This window comes from Eumetopias jubatus, unplaced genomic scaffold, assembly GCF_037043125.1.
Source record: "Eumetopias jubatus isolate StellerSeaLion01/CBP00866 unplaced genomic scaffold, mEumJub1_p1.0 scaffold_3, whole genome shotgun sequence".
In the NCBI taxonomy this organism is placed as follows: domain Eukaryota; kingdom Metazoa; phylum Chordata; class Mammalia; order Carnivora; family Otariidae; genus Eumetopias; species Eumetopias jubatus.
The window spans coordinates 72,000,364-72,020,003 of record NW_028274809.1 but is presented as its reverse complement, the minus strand read 5'-3'; the positions used below and the strand labels follow the sequence as shown (position 1 = coordinate 72,020,003).

The window sequence follows — 19,640 nt, the reverse complement described above, 5'->3', positions numbered from 1 at the left end:
AATTCTCCCCCTTCCCCTATAACCATTCCAATTTAACCTTTGAAAAAATCCCCTTTCTGACAGGGTTAAATAAATTATGGAGACAGCCATGTGATTAAATACTGTGTTAGCCATTTAAAAACCATGATTTCTAAAGTTTGAAATAATATCCCTATTTGTCAAGTACCATACGCTTCTTTGATAATGTAGCCTGTTTTAATGTGTAGTACATTACAGGCAGCTGGGAATTGTATTATTTTTATACTGATGTAGTTGCTTTTGTAGTAAGCCTTTAGATGGCAGCATCTCTCACCACAGACCACACTCTGAATGGAACTCCTTAGACGCATAAGATGTTTGATGCAGAAGGATGCTCAGGATCTGCGTGACTCACCGTTTCAGCGTATGGTGACGGAGCCAAGGCCCCAGAGGGTCGGGGCTGTGGCTCAGGGCTGAGCACGAGGGAGGGCTGTGGAGCCCTGTCTGCCACTCTTTCCACCAGCTTTTCCCTTACTGGTGTGAAATGCTCCCTGTCTCTGTGGCCTTGTGAAAAGCGCACTTTAAGTAGAAGGCAACCGAGGAAAATGAAAGTCAAGTGAGTGATTCTGGGCCAAATGTAATGTGATGTTTGAAAGGAACAGACAGGATGGGCAGTCTTTTTTTAACGTGGCTTCATTTAGATATAATTCACATACCATACAATTCAATGCATTTAAAAAGTGTACACTCTAGTGATTTTTAGTATATTCCCAAGGTCGTGCAGCCATCACCACTAATTTTAGGACATGTTAGTCACTCCAAAAAGAAGTCTCATGCCCTTGGGGCGCCTGGGTGGCTCAGTCGTTAAGCGTCTGCCTTCGGCTCAGGTCATGAGGGTCCTGGGATTGAGCCCCACACTGCATCGGGCTCCCTGCTCGGCGGGAAGCCTGCTTCTCCCTCTCCCACTCCCCCTGTTTGTGTTCCCTCTCTCGCTGTGTCTCTCTGTCAAAAAAAAAAGTCTCATGCCCTTTAGCCATCACCCCACTAGCCTGCATATCCCTCAGCCCCTGACAACGATTCATTGTTTCTATAAATTTGCCTGTTCTGGATATTCCATACGAATGGACCCCTATAATATGTGGTTCATGGGGACTGGCTTCCTTCACGTAGCATCATGTTTTCAGGTTTCCTCCTGTCACATAAATCAGTACTCCATCCTCTTTGTTGCCCAGTACTGTATGGATAGATCACATTCTGTTGTCATCAGGTGATGGGCATTTGGCTCTTGATAATGCCACCATGTGTGAGTATAGAAGTGGAATTGCTGGGCCCTATAATAACCGTGTGTTTAACCTTTTGAGAAACTGCCAAACTGTTCTCCGAAGTGACTGCCCCTGTTCATTGCCACCACCAATGTGTAAAGGGTCAATTCAGTCTCACTGAGAATCCCAGATTTTCCGGTAAGTTGAGGTGGGAGGGGAAGGTGAGAAATAGGAGTGACGGGCTCTCTCGTGTCCCTGAGTTGCATGCTGGACTGGCTGCTGTGCCTTTTTGAAGGCGGCTCTGTCATGTGCCAAGAACGCCATCGCCTTCTGTGCCCCACACAATTGCAGTGCGTCACCAGTGTGATAAAATGCCGCTCGGAGTGTGTTGATGGTACAGCCTGGCTGTTTGTAATCCTTGCCTCCTGACTTTGGAGATAGCAAGCAACCCAATCGTCTTTGTCCCAGTTAGAGACAGATTCCAAATAAAAAACCTGTTGCCAGAAGCTGTCCAGGTTTGAACATGTCAAAATCGCTTCCTTGACATACACCAAAGACAGCTATAGAGTCTTCACGGCAAAAAAGCGGCTTTTGTTTTTGTTTTTGTTTTTGTCAGAGTTGACATTCTCGAAACTGAGCTTACCCATTCCTGCTTTGGCAGCCCAGGCTGGACGTTCCCGCGTCTGTACTGAAATGACCGTGTGTGTGTTCAAGGGAGGAGAAGGGGCCGGCTCTTCCTTGAGGCATATTTGGGTCCTGGTGAGGACACATGCTGTACATGCCGAAGCTTTGTTTGCGTCTGGAAAAAATTAGCCACACTCAGATCTTTTCCACTGCAGGTCCCGTCAGGAAGCCCAAGTATGTGGAAAGCCCCAGAGTGCCTGGAGATGCAGTTATAATCCCGTTCCGAGAAGTGTCCAAGGCAGCAGAGCCCAATGAGAATGGTAAGAATATGTTTTCAATGATTTTCACCCCAAAAGATTTTACATAATGACATTCCATTTCTGAGTGAAACTTGAGTGCCTCTTGTAGGAATGCTTTGCCAAACTGAATTCTATTTGGGAGGTTTTTTCCCCCCTCGGCCAGTTCCAGAGATCTGTTGAGCTAATGTAAATTCTTGGAATTATATACACCGCGTAGGAATAGTCGAGTGGGTGCATATGCATTGTTTAAGGGTTGAGCCTTATTTCCTCTCAATTTTGACCTCCCCGGCATGGGGAGATAAGGAAAGCCAGACAGTAGACGGCTTCCAGCACTCTTTTGTTTTGCTTTTTTGGTAGTCCATCGTTTTGGAGTATTCAGCAGGCTTTGGCTGAAAAGCTGACACTTTCACTGGACAAGCTTCTGATAACTAGCCTTCTTAAAAGCGTTTGGTAGCTTTTGAAAGCTTTTTGTTTTTTAAAGTTTTTCTTTAGGGAATGTTGAACTAAGAGCCAGAATAAAATAAAAGTCCAAATTAATTGAAATCTTTTAGTAAAGATATTTTATACCTTTTTTTTCTAGATCTGGAAATGAGTGTAACAGACATTACAAACTCTAGTATTTCATGGATGTATTAATTGTTCTTTATTTTTTAAATCATTTTGGGGATTTTCCATTTGTTCCATTCCCGGGCGGCAAGGGGTCCCCAACTCACGACTCCATGGTCTTTAATTTGTATGTTTTGAACTTGTATCCCATTTTCCTGTAGAGACATGTGGTTAGGAATCCTGGCTCATGTAGAGAAGCCCATTTTACCCTCAATGTAGATACCAGTTTATGTAGTAATGGTGAAAGAGAAAGCTCATCCCTGTATCCCCTTTGGAATACCTGGCATCCTCCTCTCCCTAATTGTGGGTAGTCAGAGGTACAGCGCCTTTATGTTCTAACCACCGTGTGTGCATTTTGTGTTTCTGTGGTTATGTACTGTGGAGTGGTACGAAGTAGGACATGGTAGGAAAATGGAATAAGTAGGGTGGTGGTGAAAATAAACCTAAAAATGAGCTGGGAAGAGGAATTGGCAGAAGATAAACCTCAGCAAGGGGAGTTTGGAATGGGTGGGAGAGGAGATGGGGCCAGGAGCTAGGTGTTGTGGGCAGGGAAGAGGTGCTGTTGCCTGCGTCTTGGCATGAGAAATTGTACTCTTTCCCTTCTGTCCAGGCACCAGGCTGTTTGGTTTGGGTAAGAAGCTCACAACTAGGATTTGTGCTGAGGAGGGGCAGGGCGCCAGGTGCATGGTGCTGAAGAGGGGAGAGTCCCCAGTGGTGTCTGGTTAGGATGGCCATTCTACAGACATGAGGACCCTCTTGGTGGTGAATTCATGGTGGTGGGCATTTGGTGATTTTCAGATTTCTTCTCTCATTTCTATGCTGGATTTTGAAAGAAAAATAAAAACCTGGTCCTCTGACGTGAATATCAGTTATCAGATTTACCAAGCCATTTGCCCATTTCAGAATAAACCACCCCTTACCCTCATCCCCACCCTCCAAAGCCTTTGAAGTCCTGGTCGTTTATGCCCTTGGTGTTTCGACTGGCCTAGACTCCATGATGTAACCTTTCTCCCTGGTGGGGAATACCACTGAGGTCCTGTGTAGGGTTTAGGACTCCCTCTGGGGTAAGAGTGGGGGAGAAATTTAGAATTTGTATTGGGCAAAGAAGAGAGGTTAAAAAGAGTTCCGATTGTTGGGGCGCCTGGGTGTCTCAGTTGGTTAAGCCACTGCCTTCGGCTCAGGTCATGATCCTGGAGTCCCGGGATCGAGTCCCGCATCCGGCTCCCTGCTCAGCGGGGAGTCTGCTTCTCCCCCTGACCCTCTTCCCTCTCGTGCTCTCTGTCTCTCGTTCTCTCTCTCTCAAATAAATAAATAAAATCTTTAAAAAAAAAAAAAAGTTCCAATTGTCAACTTTTCTCCTCTTGCCCAAGGCGGAATCAGCTATCTTTCTTGGGGGAGGCTTTCTCGACTGCTTGGCTGCCTGGTGAACTGATTCAAGTGTAAAGATTGATATTGCTGGCATAGCCTGCAGTTTGCAAGTGCACTCACTCCTGAAACCCGAGCCCTCAGATTCGGCATTGTCTGTCTCCAAGGGGACTGAAATTACGACATACCTGGGCTCTGAATACAGACCAGAAGTTTCCAGAAGTTTGGCCTAGAATTAAGAAATAGGGTACGTTTTCCCTTTAAGTATTCAGGAAAAGGGGAAGAGGTATGGTTCATGTTTGTAAGCATATGGTCTCGTGTGGATAGCCATGATGTTGGTGGAAGCCCCCACAGTTATCTGTTGGTTCATGAGAAAGTGGTTGCTTAACACAGTTCAGCTTGACAATTAGTAAAGGATGGTGTGTTTTGTAATCCCCAGGGCATCTTTTACATTTCAGTAGGGTTCATTAAATCTGCCATATTAAAGTGTAAATTTTATGTCCAGGTCAATGAACCTAAAGGAGAGGCTGAAGCAAACTACAACTAATTGAGTTTGGGTATTAACCCAAGCATGCATGGTAGACAAACCCTACTCTCTAGGGTTGACTATCAAGCATCATCACTTAAGTTTTAACTCTTAAAATTTTGTCTTAGCTTTTCATATTTCCTTTGGGCATTTTCTTTTTAATCTTTAAGATGTTTTTCTGGATGCTGTCAATGACAGCATTTCATATTCACCAGACTAACAAACTATTGAAAACAGCTCTTTGTGAAATGCTTTCAAAATTTCCCAAAGGCTCATGAAATATCAAGTTACTCCTAAATCTTTGAAATACTCTTCCCAGGCTAAGCTGCTTCATTTTATGGTTTAGCTCCATAAATTCTTGATTCTTAGCTATTTGAAATTTAAAGCAAAGCAAAACCAATGAGCACTTTGAATTTGTTCATTAATTTATAAGTAATTGTGTTTATGCAGATTTGCATATTTTAGCCATCTGGAAAGTGGGTTGTATGATATGGGCAGATGAATATTTTTATTATATGCAAAGAATCAATCTGTTGATGTTTCCAGGTGAATGTAAACTTTTTTAGAGAAATATATTCTACTTTATTCAATATTCTAAAATATTTTGGAAAAAACAGCATTTTCTACTCGGGGGGAAAAAGAATAACTTAATGAGCTCCTCAAACAAAATGCAATCCCTCCTTTTCTGTCAAGTAGTTCCAATAGCCTGTGTGTCATACAGAACATGTTCTTCACAAATGAACTTCTTATTGCTAAACCAACATATTATTGAGGGGGAGAATGTCATTTACCCACAAGACAATACCTCTGCCTTAAGGCAAAATTTTAAAAAACAACAGATAAATTAGGATTATTAAATTACTGTAGGATCACAGCTATATTTCTTTGAATTAGGGGCAACCATAATCCATTTAGGTTTGCTTCCATCTGTCATTAGCCACTTGAGCAAGCTTTGATGGGGTGGGATGAGAAAGTTTTAGTCTAATGAGTCATTGCTTGGTGAAGATCAATCTCAAAATATGATGAAACTTTTCTTCTGGCAATCTAGTTAGCAAGTATAACTAACACATATGAAAAAGCAGAATAATTACATGCAAAGCTGTCTTGGGAGGAGCGTCTTTTTTTTTTTTTTTTTTTTTTAGATATGTTTAAGTAAGTACTGACACCTTATGTTTTTGATTATTTCAGACATCCAGCTTCTTAGAATGGTGATATGCCATTTGACTAATAGTTGATTAAGTTTTTAGTTAGATGAAAGTTCAGAAAGGGGATGTGTCTGGTATGTGTACCGTGGAAGAGAGACCAGAGGTAGGGTATCCGTTCATTCTGCATTTCCTTAAGTAAATATTAATTCTGATGCTACGAAAAGCACAATTTTAGATGCTATTTGAGATGGGTTATCAAGCATAGGTTCTTTCTTCATGGAGCCTTAGAATCTGGTTGGGGATTAAAGACCTGTATATGCAGAGTGACTGTAATGCAAAGAGGGAGTAGTGTTGACTAATCCAAGCTGGGTGCCCGTGGAGAAGCTGAGTTGGAAGGATTTGATTACCTTAAGATTTACCTGACAACGAAGTATAGGATGCAGTGGGGGCAGGAAAGAGACTAGGGTCAGGGAGATGGTTAGGAAGAGGTTTCAGTAGTGAGATAAGACAGAGTAAGGTCTCAAATTAGAACAGGATCAGGAAGGAAGAGGTGAGGAATAGGAAGATTCTTGAGAAATTGCATGGACCTAGAAGCCAGAGGAGACAAAGATGATGACTTCAAGGCTTTGAGATGACATTCAGGGGGCACTGAAAGAGAGGGAACCATCCGTTTTGGTTTGAGTTCAGTTTCAGGCACGTTGAGTTTGAGATGCTGATGGAACATCTAGGCACAAGTACCCGCTGAACAGTTGGAAAATCAGACTGGGTCTCAAGAGTTCTGGGTATGAACTTTGGTTTAGAGGGAACATGATGAAATGAGAGGTGTGTCAGACTAGGGAAAGGGTCACTGGGAGAAGAGAACGGAGAAAGGCTAGGAGAAGAACCCACAAAACCATACAGCAATCCTGGAAACCATGGATTTCCTCTCTGAGTGTCTGATGTGACAGTTGCCCCTTTCCTCCTTGTAGGACGGAGGATTAGCAAGCTCAAAATTATAGGAAAATCAAAAGAGGAGATGGCCTTTTAAAAAGACAACATTACTGTGCCTACCAGGGCTGTTTCAGGAGGCTAGTGAAGGTGAATGAATTTAAATTGTAGGTAGGTGAAAGGGAAATGGAATTGGTGGGGATAGACCATTGCCTTTTTGCTGCAAGGCTTTGAGCAGGTAAGGGGAGATGAGAGATGGTTAATAGATTGAGAGGTGTATACAACAATGGCTTTTTATTGATTTTAAAGAAAAGGGAGAATTTAGCACAATTGAAGACTTAAAGCAGAGGTTCTCAAATGTATAGGCTATAGGGCGCCTGGGTGGCTCAGTTGGTTAAGTGACCGCTTTCGGCTCAAGTCATGATCCTGGAGTCCCGGGATCAAGCCCCCCGGGCTCCCTGCTCATCAGGGAGTCTGCTTCTCCCTCTGACCCTACCCCCTCTTGGGCTCTTGCTCTTTCACACACACTCTCTCTCTCTCTCTCTCTCTCAAATTAAATAAATAAATAAATACATACATACATACATACATAAATAAATAATCTTAAAGAAAAAACGTATAGGCTGTAGACTTCTAGGCATCCCCAAGACCCTCACTGAGGATCTGTGAGGTCAAAACGCTTTTTGTAATGATTATTAGGAAGATATTTCCATATCTCTTGCATTGACATTTGCACTGATGGTGCAAAAGCAATTGTTGGTAAGACTGAGGCCTTAGTGCACATCAAGGTGGGGGTACCTGCTGTACTAGAGTTAGGCATAGTATTTTCCATCACCATGCACTAGCATTAAAAATAATAACTCACTGAGTAACATCCCTGACAAAGTACTGAAAATAAGGTTATTAAATCTTGACCCTAGACTGATCTTTTAAATAGTCTGTGTGATGAAAGGGGAAGTCTCCATAAAGCACTTCTGCATGCTGAAGTGTGATGGTGGTCTCAAAGAAAACCACTTGTGTGATTGTTTTAATTGCAAGCTGACCTAGCCAATTTTTTAATGAAACACCATTTTTACTTGAATGACTGGCAAACCATGGTTATTCAGAATTGGGTATTTGACACACATTTTCTCAAAAAGGAACAAAATGAGCATGTCATTTTAATTAAAACAAACTGACAGGGATTCCTTGCTAATGATAAAATTTGACCTTTCAAGTGAAAACTTAGGTTTTTGGGAATTTGTATCTGTCACCTTGAGCTTGATGGCTTCTCAGGACTTTTCATTTGAGATGTGATATTAATGTGATATTTTGGCATTTTATAATAAAATGTGTCAGCACTTGCAAGGTCTGCAAAACCAATATTTTCCAAATTACTCAATGCATGATGTTAAAAAATCATGGGTAAAAAATCATTTGACGCTTGTAACAGACTATTGACTTTTTATTGTAACAGTACAAAAAGTGTATTCATACAGATTCAAAGTCAAGAGTAGAGCTAACCTTTAAGAAATTGCTACCTGTCAAATTTTGGTGCGGTATCAAAGAAGAATATCTGTATTTGAGAAGGCTCCTCCCTTTCCCATCTACATATCTCTTTGAGGCCACATAGTTCTTCACATGCTTTAACCAAAAGAAGATATCACAACAGATTGAATGCAGAAGCAGACATGAAAAATCTAGCTGTCTTCTATTAAATCAGACATTAAAAAGAATTTGCAGAAGTATAAAACAATGCTATTCTTAACTTTTTAAAATTGAAAATATTTTTGGGGTGCCTCGCTGGCTGGATCGGTAGAGCATGTAACTCTTGATCTCAGGGTTATAAATAAGTTCAAGCACCATGTTGGGTGTAAAGATTACTTACAAATAAAATCTTTGAAAAAAATATTTTTTATTAAAAATGTTTAACATGTAGATTTTATGAACTTAAAATGAAGTAATATAGATTTAAAAAAATTCTTAGTTTCAATTTCTAGTATGATAAATATCAATAGCCCACATATGCCAAAGCTCTTTGGAGTTCTCAATTTTTAAGAGTAAACCTGAGACAAAAAGTTTGAGAACCACTGGCTATGAGGAAGGAAAGGAAGACAGGGAGAAAATAAAAAGAGATGAGAAAATTGGTCCAGAGTCTGATAGTTATCTAGACTTGAGGGGATGAGGACTTGGTAAGTGGCAGTATGACTGAAAAGAAAGAGGCTAATTCAGGAGACATTTTGAAAGAGGAAGTAGTAAGATTTGATACAGTTTCAATACAGGGTGAATGGGATGGAGAGCTTAAAGATAACTTGTGTGATAAGTACGTTTTTGTATTAAGGACTAGAAGTCAATTAATGGCAGTCAGCTCAGGTTCATGGGTAGATGCTCCTCTGTAAATACTATTTTTGGAAAATCGAGGAGGGAAGGTGCCTTAGGAGAAGGAACAGTCAGGAAGAAATAGGAAAATGCTTGTGAACAGAAGTTAGGGAGGGCAAAAAGTTTAACAAGAAGCAGGTCATGGACATTTAGAAGCAGAGGAAAGGACTAACATCCATCAAGGCTGTGTCTCATTTAACGGACTCAATTCAGAAGTACTATTTTGGAAACTCATATTAAGTAAATTGCTCAAGGTCACATGCTAGTGGATGGCTGAACTTTGCCAACAGTGTCCAAGCTCCTAGAGTTTGAGGAGGATGAGAGCAGAGAAAGGGCTTCTCTTGATAGAATGATCTTTGGTCATCCCCAGGGACCTCCTGACAGTTCTAACAGAGTCAGACTTTTCGAAGAGAGAATGATGAGGTGAGAAGTGAAAGCAGTAAGTGTGCGGGGCGCCTGGGTGGCTCAGTCGTTAGGTGTCTGCCTTCGGCTCAAGGTCATGATCCCAGGGTCCTGGGATCGAGCCCTGCATCAGGCTCCCTGCTCGACAGGAAGCCTGCTTCTCCCTCTCCCCCTGCTTGTGTTCCCTCTCTCGCTGTGTGTGTCTCTGTCAAATAAATAAAATCTTAAAAAAAAAAAAAAAAGAAAGCAGTAAGCGTGGGCCAAGTGGGAACAGTTCGATAATTAGAAAAAGGAGGAAATTTGTTGTCTTGAAGGAATAATGAGTTCAAAAAAAAGTTATTTAAGGCAGAAAAGTCATAAACAAAAAACTATTTTTTGTTAGGTAAGAGAAATATAAACACATTGAATATAGATAGGAATCTGTGAAATCAGAAAATGAAATAATAGAAAGTGGGCTCTTGGTGTTAGAGTTGGTATAAATAATGACCAACTTTGATACAGCATCTTATCTCAAAGATGCTTGGTGTACAAGGTATTGTCTCACCTTTTTTTTTTTTTAAGCTCAAAACCTTTAAGAAGTGGTTATGGCCACTTCCCTCATGAGGAAATTGAGGGTTAGAGAGGTTCACACTGTGAGTGGTTCAGAAGAGCTTTGGTAGAGAGAAGTCATTTCTTCTGAGACTGTAGGGAAGGATGGGGGGATGATTATAAGGGGCACAAATGGATTTGACTTTATGATGGCAGTAACTGAGGAGCTGGTCAGTTTATGGACTGTACCTGAGGGTTGGTGCTGCAGGTCCAAGTGTGAATGGTTACAAAGAGACAGGAAGTGACCCAAGAAATTCGCTTTGGCTTTCTCCACTTGATTATTCCATCATGGTGTGATACTGAGGATTCCATGAAAACATTACTGGGAAAGAATATCACTCTCTCCTTAACTAGTGGATTCCCAGGAAGTTATTCTTTCAGCTCCAAATACAGCCATCATAAATTCTTTGGATATTTAAATTCATGAGTTGTAAAGTGTTGCTAAGAGATATAATGTCTTTCTCTCCAGTTCTTATCCTGCTGGTTTTGGGTAAGGTACACTTTTTATTGATGAGTGATTTAATATTAACTACACGAATGAAAATACTTTCCACTTAGAGTGTCCCACTGGATTTTGGTTTGGGGGTCATTTTGGAGTAAGAATGAGCTTTAAGGAAATCTTACCTGACTGTTCAAATCTCAGTATTTGGTGATCGACTGTGGAAGTAGAAATGCATTTTAATTTCACAGTCCAGTGCATCAGTGTGAGTTTATAGGCAACTCATCTCTCCCAAAATGGCACTGTCACTCTTCACCCAGGGGTCCTTCTGCCAGAATGAAAAGTTCAGAGAGAAAAAGCTGTGTACGTTAGGGGGAAATGTGGACGGCTTGATGTGGATTAAGGGATTCAAACTGAAGGGGACTTTTGAGGGGAAGGTCACTGGAATGACATTTGAGAAAAGAGAATAACATGAAAAGACAGTTGGGAAGCTTTTGGACAAAATGAAGTTGCAGTGACTTACTGGTTGCTAAACCTGAAATAAAGAACGTCTGTTCAAGCATCCCGAACCCAGGCAGGGTTTTGGAACTTTGGTGGCCTCCAAGTGCAGACTGAGTGGTTAAGAGAACAAGTTGATCATGAGCTTGGGGGAGTGTCCTGTCAGTTCACACGTTAAACCTGGGAATTGCCACAGCTCCCAGCTCGTCTGAAGGGGGAAGGTTTAGATGAGGAGTCATCTGTCTTTGCATAAATATATATGTTTTAATGAAAACCTTGGCAATTTGGGGTGTCTTGTCTGCAGACACAATGTGAAGGCAGCAGTGACTCCTCAGGGGGCACCCCATTCCCCAGGGACCTACGTGGGATGCAGGATCTCAGAGTGAGCCCCATGTGAGCGACGGGCTGTGGCCTCATTTGTCGTCACGGTAAATTCTGTGGCAGCCAAGCTCTGTGTGCCTCTACAGCTGCTGCTGCCAACTGGGAGTGTTTCTGGCGCTTTCCCTGGAGTTTCAGGTTGAACCAGAAGCTAGACATTCAGGGGCACATTCACAGTTGGGGAGCAGTATAGAGATTGTGTCGAAAGGAAAGGGAGGTGTGGAGTAGAGAAACTGCTGACTTCCGCCCCCTTACCCGCTTCTTCCTCTTGCCATCTGCATCCTGTTGGCTCCCTCTGGTCCAGCTGCCCCCTGAGATAAAAGAGCTGCCCTGCCTGAGCCTTGGGGCAAGGGAGGGTGGGACAGATTCTGTTCTGAAGTGGTTTCAGCCCTTGGGTGTGCCTGGGTTTTGCTGATTTGGTTTGGTTCCTCCCTGCTTTTCCCAATGCCCAAGTACTTTGGGAATCAAAATATGGAGGAACTCTCTGGTGGGAAGCGACCTTTTGTAGAGTGGCCTTCTGGGTGTGGTTGACCTGCCCCGGGGTGCTCTCTTACCCCTTTGGCTTGGGGCCACTGCCCCTTCCTGGTACGAGTTTAACACAGATGATCCAGAAACATGTATGCTCTCTTAACTCAGAACAATCAAGCCTTGGTTATTTTACCCCTCCAGTTTTGTTGAGCAACTAAAAAAAAAAAAAAAAAAAAAAAAAAAATCCAAGCTGGCAAACCACAGTTCTTAGTGCAAACATTGGGAGCTTTTGAGAGTAAGCAAGGGGCGGGATGCTTTTCCTTCCTTGAGGATACCGCCAGCCTGGTTTCCCTTGTAGCTGCTATCCTGGGAGCATGACTGAGCAAAACTGGTATGTGAGTGAGGATAATACAAATGGTCTTCTCAGCTCTACTGGTTTTGATTTTGCGGTTTCTTATAAAAGGCAAAGTTAGCATTGAACTTTGGTGATGATATTGTAGCTCAAAGGTAACACTGCTATTTTGTTTTCCTCATGTTGTATTTCTAAGACTTATTATCTGCAGATTTCCACATCTAGGAAAAACTGGTTCATCAGTGTATGGGTCTGCGTCTCTAGATGATTAACAAAAAAGAACAAAACATTAAGATGAGTGAGTATATTACAGGTTGCGTATTATTCTTAAGTTCTAACTTCTGTAAGCAGGGTTTGCTTTATACATTATTTCATTCCCTGATGGATGCTGATTTAAAAATACATGAGAGGTGTTAGAATGATACATCATTTCGTCACCCGTAATTAAGTTCCCTTAGGCTTTTGGATACAAGGTTAACCTATAGCTCAACATTTAAACCCAACAACAGAATTCTTTTAAGTGCAAAAAGCAAGATGACCGGCTTCTTAGGGGGGGCCAGAGAAGGGAAATGTTGCAAGCATGCGCTGTGACCTTCAGGTTAACCGTGCATCTAGCATTACCGTGGAGTATGCAAAGAATACAGGCTGATTTCTCTCCATCTCCGCATGAACAGCAGAGTGTATCACTGGGCTTTGTCTCTTAGGACACATTTCGCTGGGATTTAAAATCTTTGTTTCAGAGTGGATTCCTGACGATTGACCCTTGAGTTGGAGTCCTGGTTTGGACTTGGCTGTGGCTGTGGAAACCCGCCAAAGTAGTCCTGCCCATGTTTTAGTTAATGAGAGCTTGGATTTCAGTTTTACCCCAACATTTAAGTAGCTTGGGGCTCTGCCAGCATGCCACTAGGGTTTTACTTTATCTCCGCCTCCTGTGGGCATTGGCTACCCTGTCCTCTTAGAGAGTTAAGACGAAGGCAGGCCTCTTTCTGCCTCTGGTGTCTGAGGTGTACCCATTTTTCACATGCCATGGAAATAAAAATTGCTATCATATAATCACACTGTGTTCTGACTCAGGTCAAATATTTCACTCTTTGCACTTGGAGTTTCTCTTCCACTGTTTTCTTAACCTGTCACAGTCTCTTAATTAGAATGTATTGCTAGAGGACAGGCAGCATTGTCAAACTTTGTGCATTTTATGAAAATACACAAAAGCACCAGACAAGCAGCTGTAGCACGAGCTCCTCCAGATGCAAAACTGAAATTCCCCAGAGGGGCATCTTCATTGTTTTCTTTCTTTGTTCCAGAAGCAAAGGCCGATAATGAACCGAGCTGTTCGAGCTGTTCGCCGGCAGCTCAAGAACTGTTGACAAGGCTGGGATTTTTACTGGGAGAAGGGATCCCAAGTGCCACACACATAACCATTGAAGGAAACAGTGAGACCATGGTAATGCCCAAGGAAGACACTGCCTATCATACCTGCTCAGAGTATGCATGAAGGAAGCCATAACCTGCCTTCTCCCGGTCCCTGCGTGGGGGAGTCATTGTTCAGTCAAAGGAGTCTGGGCTGTTGTGTATTGAAATTTACTTCAGCAGTTTGTGATTTCTGCAGTGGGGAGGTGGGGCGAGGCGGAAGGGTGCGGAACTCAAGAAAATACCCACATTAACCTTCGAGTCACCACCCAGGGAAGAGTAGCTGAATGACTTTTAAGTGCATGAAAGAATCCCATAGTAAGGATACTCCTTTTATCTTTGTAACACCAATCTCCTCAGCTGGCTGCTTTGGGATATGCTTTCCTGTGCATTTTTTTAGGGTTGAGATTTTGGAGGGTCAGTGGGATGAGGAAAAGATTTGTAGGAGATGAGGCAGAGACAAAATAAGATGCGAGCAAATGGTTTGTGCATGGGAGAGCATTCCGCATTCTAGGGACCCAGCAGCCTGCCTCTTCAGGGTGGAGATAGGTAACGTGTGCATGGCAGTGAGGGGCCAGAGCTCCCGCCCCCCGGGAGGGCCTATGCGAGGGTGTCATGCACTGATTGAGATGGCGGTGGCCACCAGCCCTTGGCTCTGCTCGCAGAGCCCATAAATCTTCAGGAATTGAATCAGGCTGCAGTGCTTGTGAAACATTACAAAAACAGAGTTCCCAGGTTTTCCGTACAGAGGTCAAAGAACCCATTTGTCTACTGCAGACTTTAAATGAAAGGAAGTCTGCCTGTTTGCTATTTCTATTTTACGAATGTGCGTTCCCACTAAATTATTTCTAAGACGGTCCTTTTAATAAAAAAAAAAAAAAATCACAGGGGAAGGGGACAGAAGAGAGATTTCTCTTTTAAAATTTGGAAGGCCACATATATATATGAAGCCGCCTCACTTTAAAGACTGTTTTCCATGTTCCTGTTTTTAGTTTTATTGCTTTAGCGTCAGAAACAAAAGACTGTGTAGAAGCGTCCTGTGTGAAGCCGCGCTAACTCCTCCTTCCATTCGTCTTGCAGTGCACAGCTCTGAGCCAAGGCATCAGTCCTTGCTCCACACTAACAAGCAGCACCGCATCTCCTAGCACCGATAGCCCCTGCTCAACCTTGAATAGCTGTGTCAGCAAGACGGCAGCCAACAAAAGTCCCTGTGAGACCATTAGCAGCCCTAGTTCCACCCTGGAAAGCAAGGACAGTGGAATTATAGGTAAGAAGCACACGGCTCGGTAATGGGACGGCTCGATGCACGTCGGCCAGAGCATTCACCAGGCACTTCTTCAGAAGATTTTAGTGTGGTCTGTGAAGGTTGGTCGGCCCGGGCTGCCCTGCTCTTTGCAGACTGCACGGGCTCCACGGATAGCTGAGCTGATGAAGCCTCCGCTCTTACGTTCCTTGGTGTTTATTTTTTATAACCCTGGGCTCATTGGGTGAAAAAAATTTCCTGATCAGACCTGACGTGTGAAGTTACAAAATCCTACCTCCTCATCGATTAATTCCATTTGCTGGGCATCTGGTCCCACTAGGGCATAGAACTGGGCAATAAAATCCCTGCATTTCGAGGCCTATTCCCAGCCCCATTGCAAGGTCATTTATTTCTTCACTTATTTCCAGGTGTTTGTTCTTTAGTTTCTTTTCATGGGATCTGACCACTGTTTTTGAGGCCAGAATTTTCTAGGGGTGTCCACCCTGTGCCCCCGCATACCCACACTCACACCAGTAGGTTTGGTTGTCCTGACCTGTGGATCAGGAGACACAGATTCTAGTCCCGACTCTTACTTAGGGTGCTTAGCTAGGTCAACACATGCATAACATTTGAATTCTTTGCATACTTCTTTCCTTCTCTGTTAGAGTAAGGATTCTGATTTCTTCAGTAGTTTCTGGTCTTGGGTACACATTAGAATCAACCAGGGAAAAGAGCCCTTACTTTTCACATCCTTTCCCAGAGTGCCTTTCCGTTTCTGAAGGTGGGGTTGTGCATCTGTGTGTCTCAGGTGTCCAGCATGGCTCCTTTCAGATAACAGATGTGTGGGACCGCTGAGTGGATTGTACGGGCCCTCTTCTGCTCCTGGACTGCTGTTTAACATTGGTACTCTGCTGAACATTCAGCTGCTTCCCTTTTTCTGACTTACGCACATGTCTTTGCGGGATATTTTACGTTCTAGTAGGGCCTGAACCCCACTTACTTCCACATTAGTATGTAATCAAAGGGAATGACATTTGAGCTCCTTATTTTCTTCAGTCATCTGCTACTTCAAGTGTAATTTGCAAAACCAAGTGGCAGGTTCATGCACTTCATATTTTGGAGGTTGCCTCAGAAGATCTGTGAGATCACTGGGGCTGGGTGGTGGGCTCCCTGGTATAGACCTCACTGTAGCTTTCTCAAGGGCCCTTCGCATAAGGACGGCTACCTCTGCCCTCAGTTTTCACTTGGATCAGCCTCTCTGGTAGGTTTTTGTTTTGTTCGGTTTTGGTCATCTTATTGAGATGCAACCACATACCATAATATTCACTCATTTAAACCACTGAATTGTTTTCGGTCTGTTCAGTTGTGCAACCATTGCCACAATCCGATTTCAGAACCTTTCACCCCCAAAAGAACCCCGTAGCCATTAGAAGTCACACTCCATTCCCCTTACACCCCTAGCCTTGCTCATTCGGTAGTCTGCCATCTGTCTCCGTAGATATTAGCTGGTTCTGGACATTGCATTAAAGTGGTGGCTTGAGGTTTTCGTAGCAGATTTAAATGCTTTCACTTATTCCGCTGATTTCCTCTTCCCACCTAACTCTGCTTCTCCACCTGCCGTTTAGTCCAAATAATTTTTCCCAGTGTTACTTCTGTCCTCACACCCTCTCCGAGCTGTCCTCCACTGCCAGGTCTGTGGGGTTCTGCAACAGCCAGGTGACTCCCCTGACGGCATTTACTCTTCTGAAATGTCCTCTCCTCCCTACAGTTTATCTGCCTTCAAGGAGTTCAGTGCTGCACGGTTTTTTGGACAGCCATTTCTGTCTTCATTATATGATCTGGCATCGGCATTGCATGCCTCTGATTATGACCAAGCCAGTGTCTTGTTGTGACAGAAGCTTTTTCAGTGACCAAAGAGGACCCTCATACATTCATTCTCTCCCCACCCCCTCCTTTCTCTCTCTTATTGAGATACAGTGCTGCAATTTTAAAAGTATTCTAAAGAGGGGAAAGAAAAGTTGCCGGTTTGGTTTTGGTTTTCTGTCTTGCCAAAGGAAAGATTGAGCTGCAGGGATACCAAGGCTTTTAATGAGAACTTGGTTGAATACATCCATCCAATCCCAGAGCACTTAGTCCCTCTATTTACATGCTCTTCATAGCACCTCAGTGTTTTCCTTCAATTTACTTGATCTTGTTTTATTATTTTTGTCTCCATACGGAGGGGAAGGGGGTGGTTCCCATTTATATTATTCTGGCTATCTGCTGGGCTCCTGGCATGGTGTTGGGAATGAAAAATTAAGGAAAAAAGAATTGTTGCCGCTGTCACGTCGTATCGAAGGACAGAATGTTTAGTTGGTTTCTAAAGAAGCTATGCAAGATTCCCGTTCCAAGTTGGCATTGTCATGTCTGTTAATGTCACCTGTATTGTAAGCTGTGTCTTGTTCAAGTTAAATGACACGTTTCATGTCATTGAGGCTGTCCTTCATTCCTTGGCTACAGTCAGACAAGTTCCCTTAGCTCAGCTTCACATAAAAACGGTGACAGTTGAGATGAAGTGGGAGTCGTGAGGAAATGAAGTCCCCCCAGCTTTGGAGGTGGTGCTTCTCACTGCCTTTGCTGGTCTCCTGCAGGGAGTAAGGACTGTAGGTGGCTGAGAGGCGAGCTGTGTGCTGGTGACAATGTTCCTCTGTTCGCTCTCCTTCCATGACGTGCAGAACTAGAACCTATGCCCAAGGGACACATGGGGGCTGTGGTAGGGAGGGGAAGGAGAAAAGGCAGGTATTTCCTCTCTGGGCAGTTAGTAGCCACAGCTCTTTGAAAAGGCAGGAGTTGGGGGGGCTGGGGAGGGAGAGCGCTTCCTCCTCAATCAGTACAGGGTCCGCAGGTTTCATAGCCTCCTCACGGAGCAGGGATCTTGACTCAGTTGTGGTTCTGTGATTGCTGGGGGTAGGGTGTGTGCTTTCTCCGCCTGAGGAACATGACTGTTTTTATAAGGTGTAGCCTGGGAACGGCAGCCTTTAGGCATCTTAAATATTTAACAGAATAAAATATTCAAGAACACAGTGATCTTAGTGGGCAAAGATAAAGGTGAAGATACCTTGGCTTCCTGCTTTGGAAGGCCTGGCAGCTGCTTGGTATAGGCCGGTTAGGATCCATTTGCTAAATTCCACAGTCTCTGGGGAGAGGGGGAAGAAGTTTCCATTGAATTTTCCATTTCAAGTTGTTTCAGATATGTCCACCCCTAGAGCTTGGGTTGGAGTGGCAAAGGTGTCAGGGGCGGGCTGGTGACAAATGCACACAGTTGGTATGGCGTGACGAGCTTTGGGGGGGCTGCAGGCGCCCACATGGGGCTCAGAGCTGTGTGTACAGTTTTAGTACTGTTTATTTAGGGCACCTGGGGGAAATTTCAAATAGTGTTAACCCATCCTTAGAAATTCTGAGCCCTCTTCTTAATATGTAAGCTGATTACCATCAGGGTGATTATATTTAATCTACATATTTTTGCCCAACAAATGCCATGTAGGGAAGGTCGCATTCCCACAGGGTCACACGGCCTTCTCAGGGCTGCCACGGACTACCCTTCCTGTGTTCTGTCCCTGCTGGTTTTGATGCATTGCAGGTGAAGAGGATTTTCCTTTGAGGAATGGCTGGCTTAGTGGGAGAAAGGACAGAATCATGACCATTTGAAGAATTTATTGGACCCCTTCCAGTCTCTCTGTAGAGGTCAGTCAGGGCTTTGCAGAACCTCCATGCCCTCTGTTCCAACTTTACTGTGTTATACAGAGGGGAGTCCCACTTCATCCTATTTGAGGAGTTGCCAGTTCCTGAAATGTTCTTTAGGAGTATAATAATTCTGTCATGTACAAATACTGTCTCAGCTGGATGGGCGTAACTGAATTCCCTACAAATATATATATTTTGAAAGTAAAATTTCCTACTCTTGACAGATTAAAATCGTTGGCATTACCTAGAAATTAGTATCTGATTTTTTAAATTTGCAGTGTGAAGACCTTCTAAATGTGAAACTATCCCCAATCAGCATAAAGTAGCTTCTTAATAACTTGCTCTAAAAGGAAAACTTTGCAAAGAAGTGGCTTTAATCGGTGTTTCCTCCATGCCTGAGAATACATTTTTTTCTTAGTGACACTCCTTTGAATAAACTTGCTTCCAACTGTTAACAAATGGAAATTGTAAAGTGTTTTAATCTCAGCTTAGAAAAAAAAACTAGGTGTACTCACTAGAATGTGTATGAAAGCCCATTTGATTATTTATTTATTTTAAAAAGATTTATTTATTTTCGAGACAGTATGCGAGTGGTGGGAGGGGCAGAGGGAGAAGGGGAGAGAGAATCCTCAAGCAGCCTCCCTGCTGAGCGTGGAGCCTGATGTCAGGCTGGATCCCAGGACCCCGATATCATGAGCTGAAACCAAGAGTTGGCTGCTTAACCAGCTGAGCCACCTAGGTGCCACCCCCAGTCTGGTTTTTTAAAAAGCATCACTGAAAGCAATGGGTTTTAACAAGCACTTTTTGATTTAAACATACTGTGTAGTTTTTGTCTGTGTCCATATCATGATCAATATTGTGTGTGTGCGTTTAAAAAAATGCACACTTTCTTCTATTTAGGAAGAAAGGGAATGGATATTGGATGAGGAGAAACAAAACCTGGTCTTCCTATCAAGATTAAAAAAAAAAAATCCTTCCTATGTATTAATAATAAATGTGCCCAGGAGAAGGACTTACAGGTAACAATTAGAAAAATTCTGGCTGAGTAAGAGACCGTTAAAAGTTAGTC

At 43.1% G+C, this 19,640-nt stretch overlaps 1 protein-coding gene across 1 annotated transcript in view; it reads left to right on the top strand.

Moving 5' to 3' along the window:
- Positions 1–19,640, top strand: part of TANC1 (tetratricopeptide repeat, ankyrin repeat and coiled-coil containing 1) — a 173,324-nt gene that overhangs the window by 86,435 nt on the left and 67,249 nt on the right. Inside the window, exons 4-6 of the mRNA XM_088021685.1 lie at positions 2,060–2,164; positions 13,500–13,639; positions 14,686–14,872. Of these exons, the coding sequence (XP_087877811.1) occupies positions 2,060–2,164; positions 13,500–13,639; positions 14,686–14,872 (432 nt within the window). The remainder of the gene's footprint in view (positions 1–2,059; positions 2,165–13,499; positions 13,640–14,685; positions 14,873–19,640) is intronic.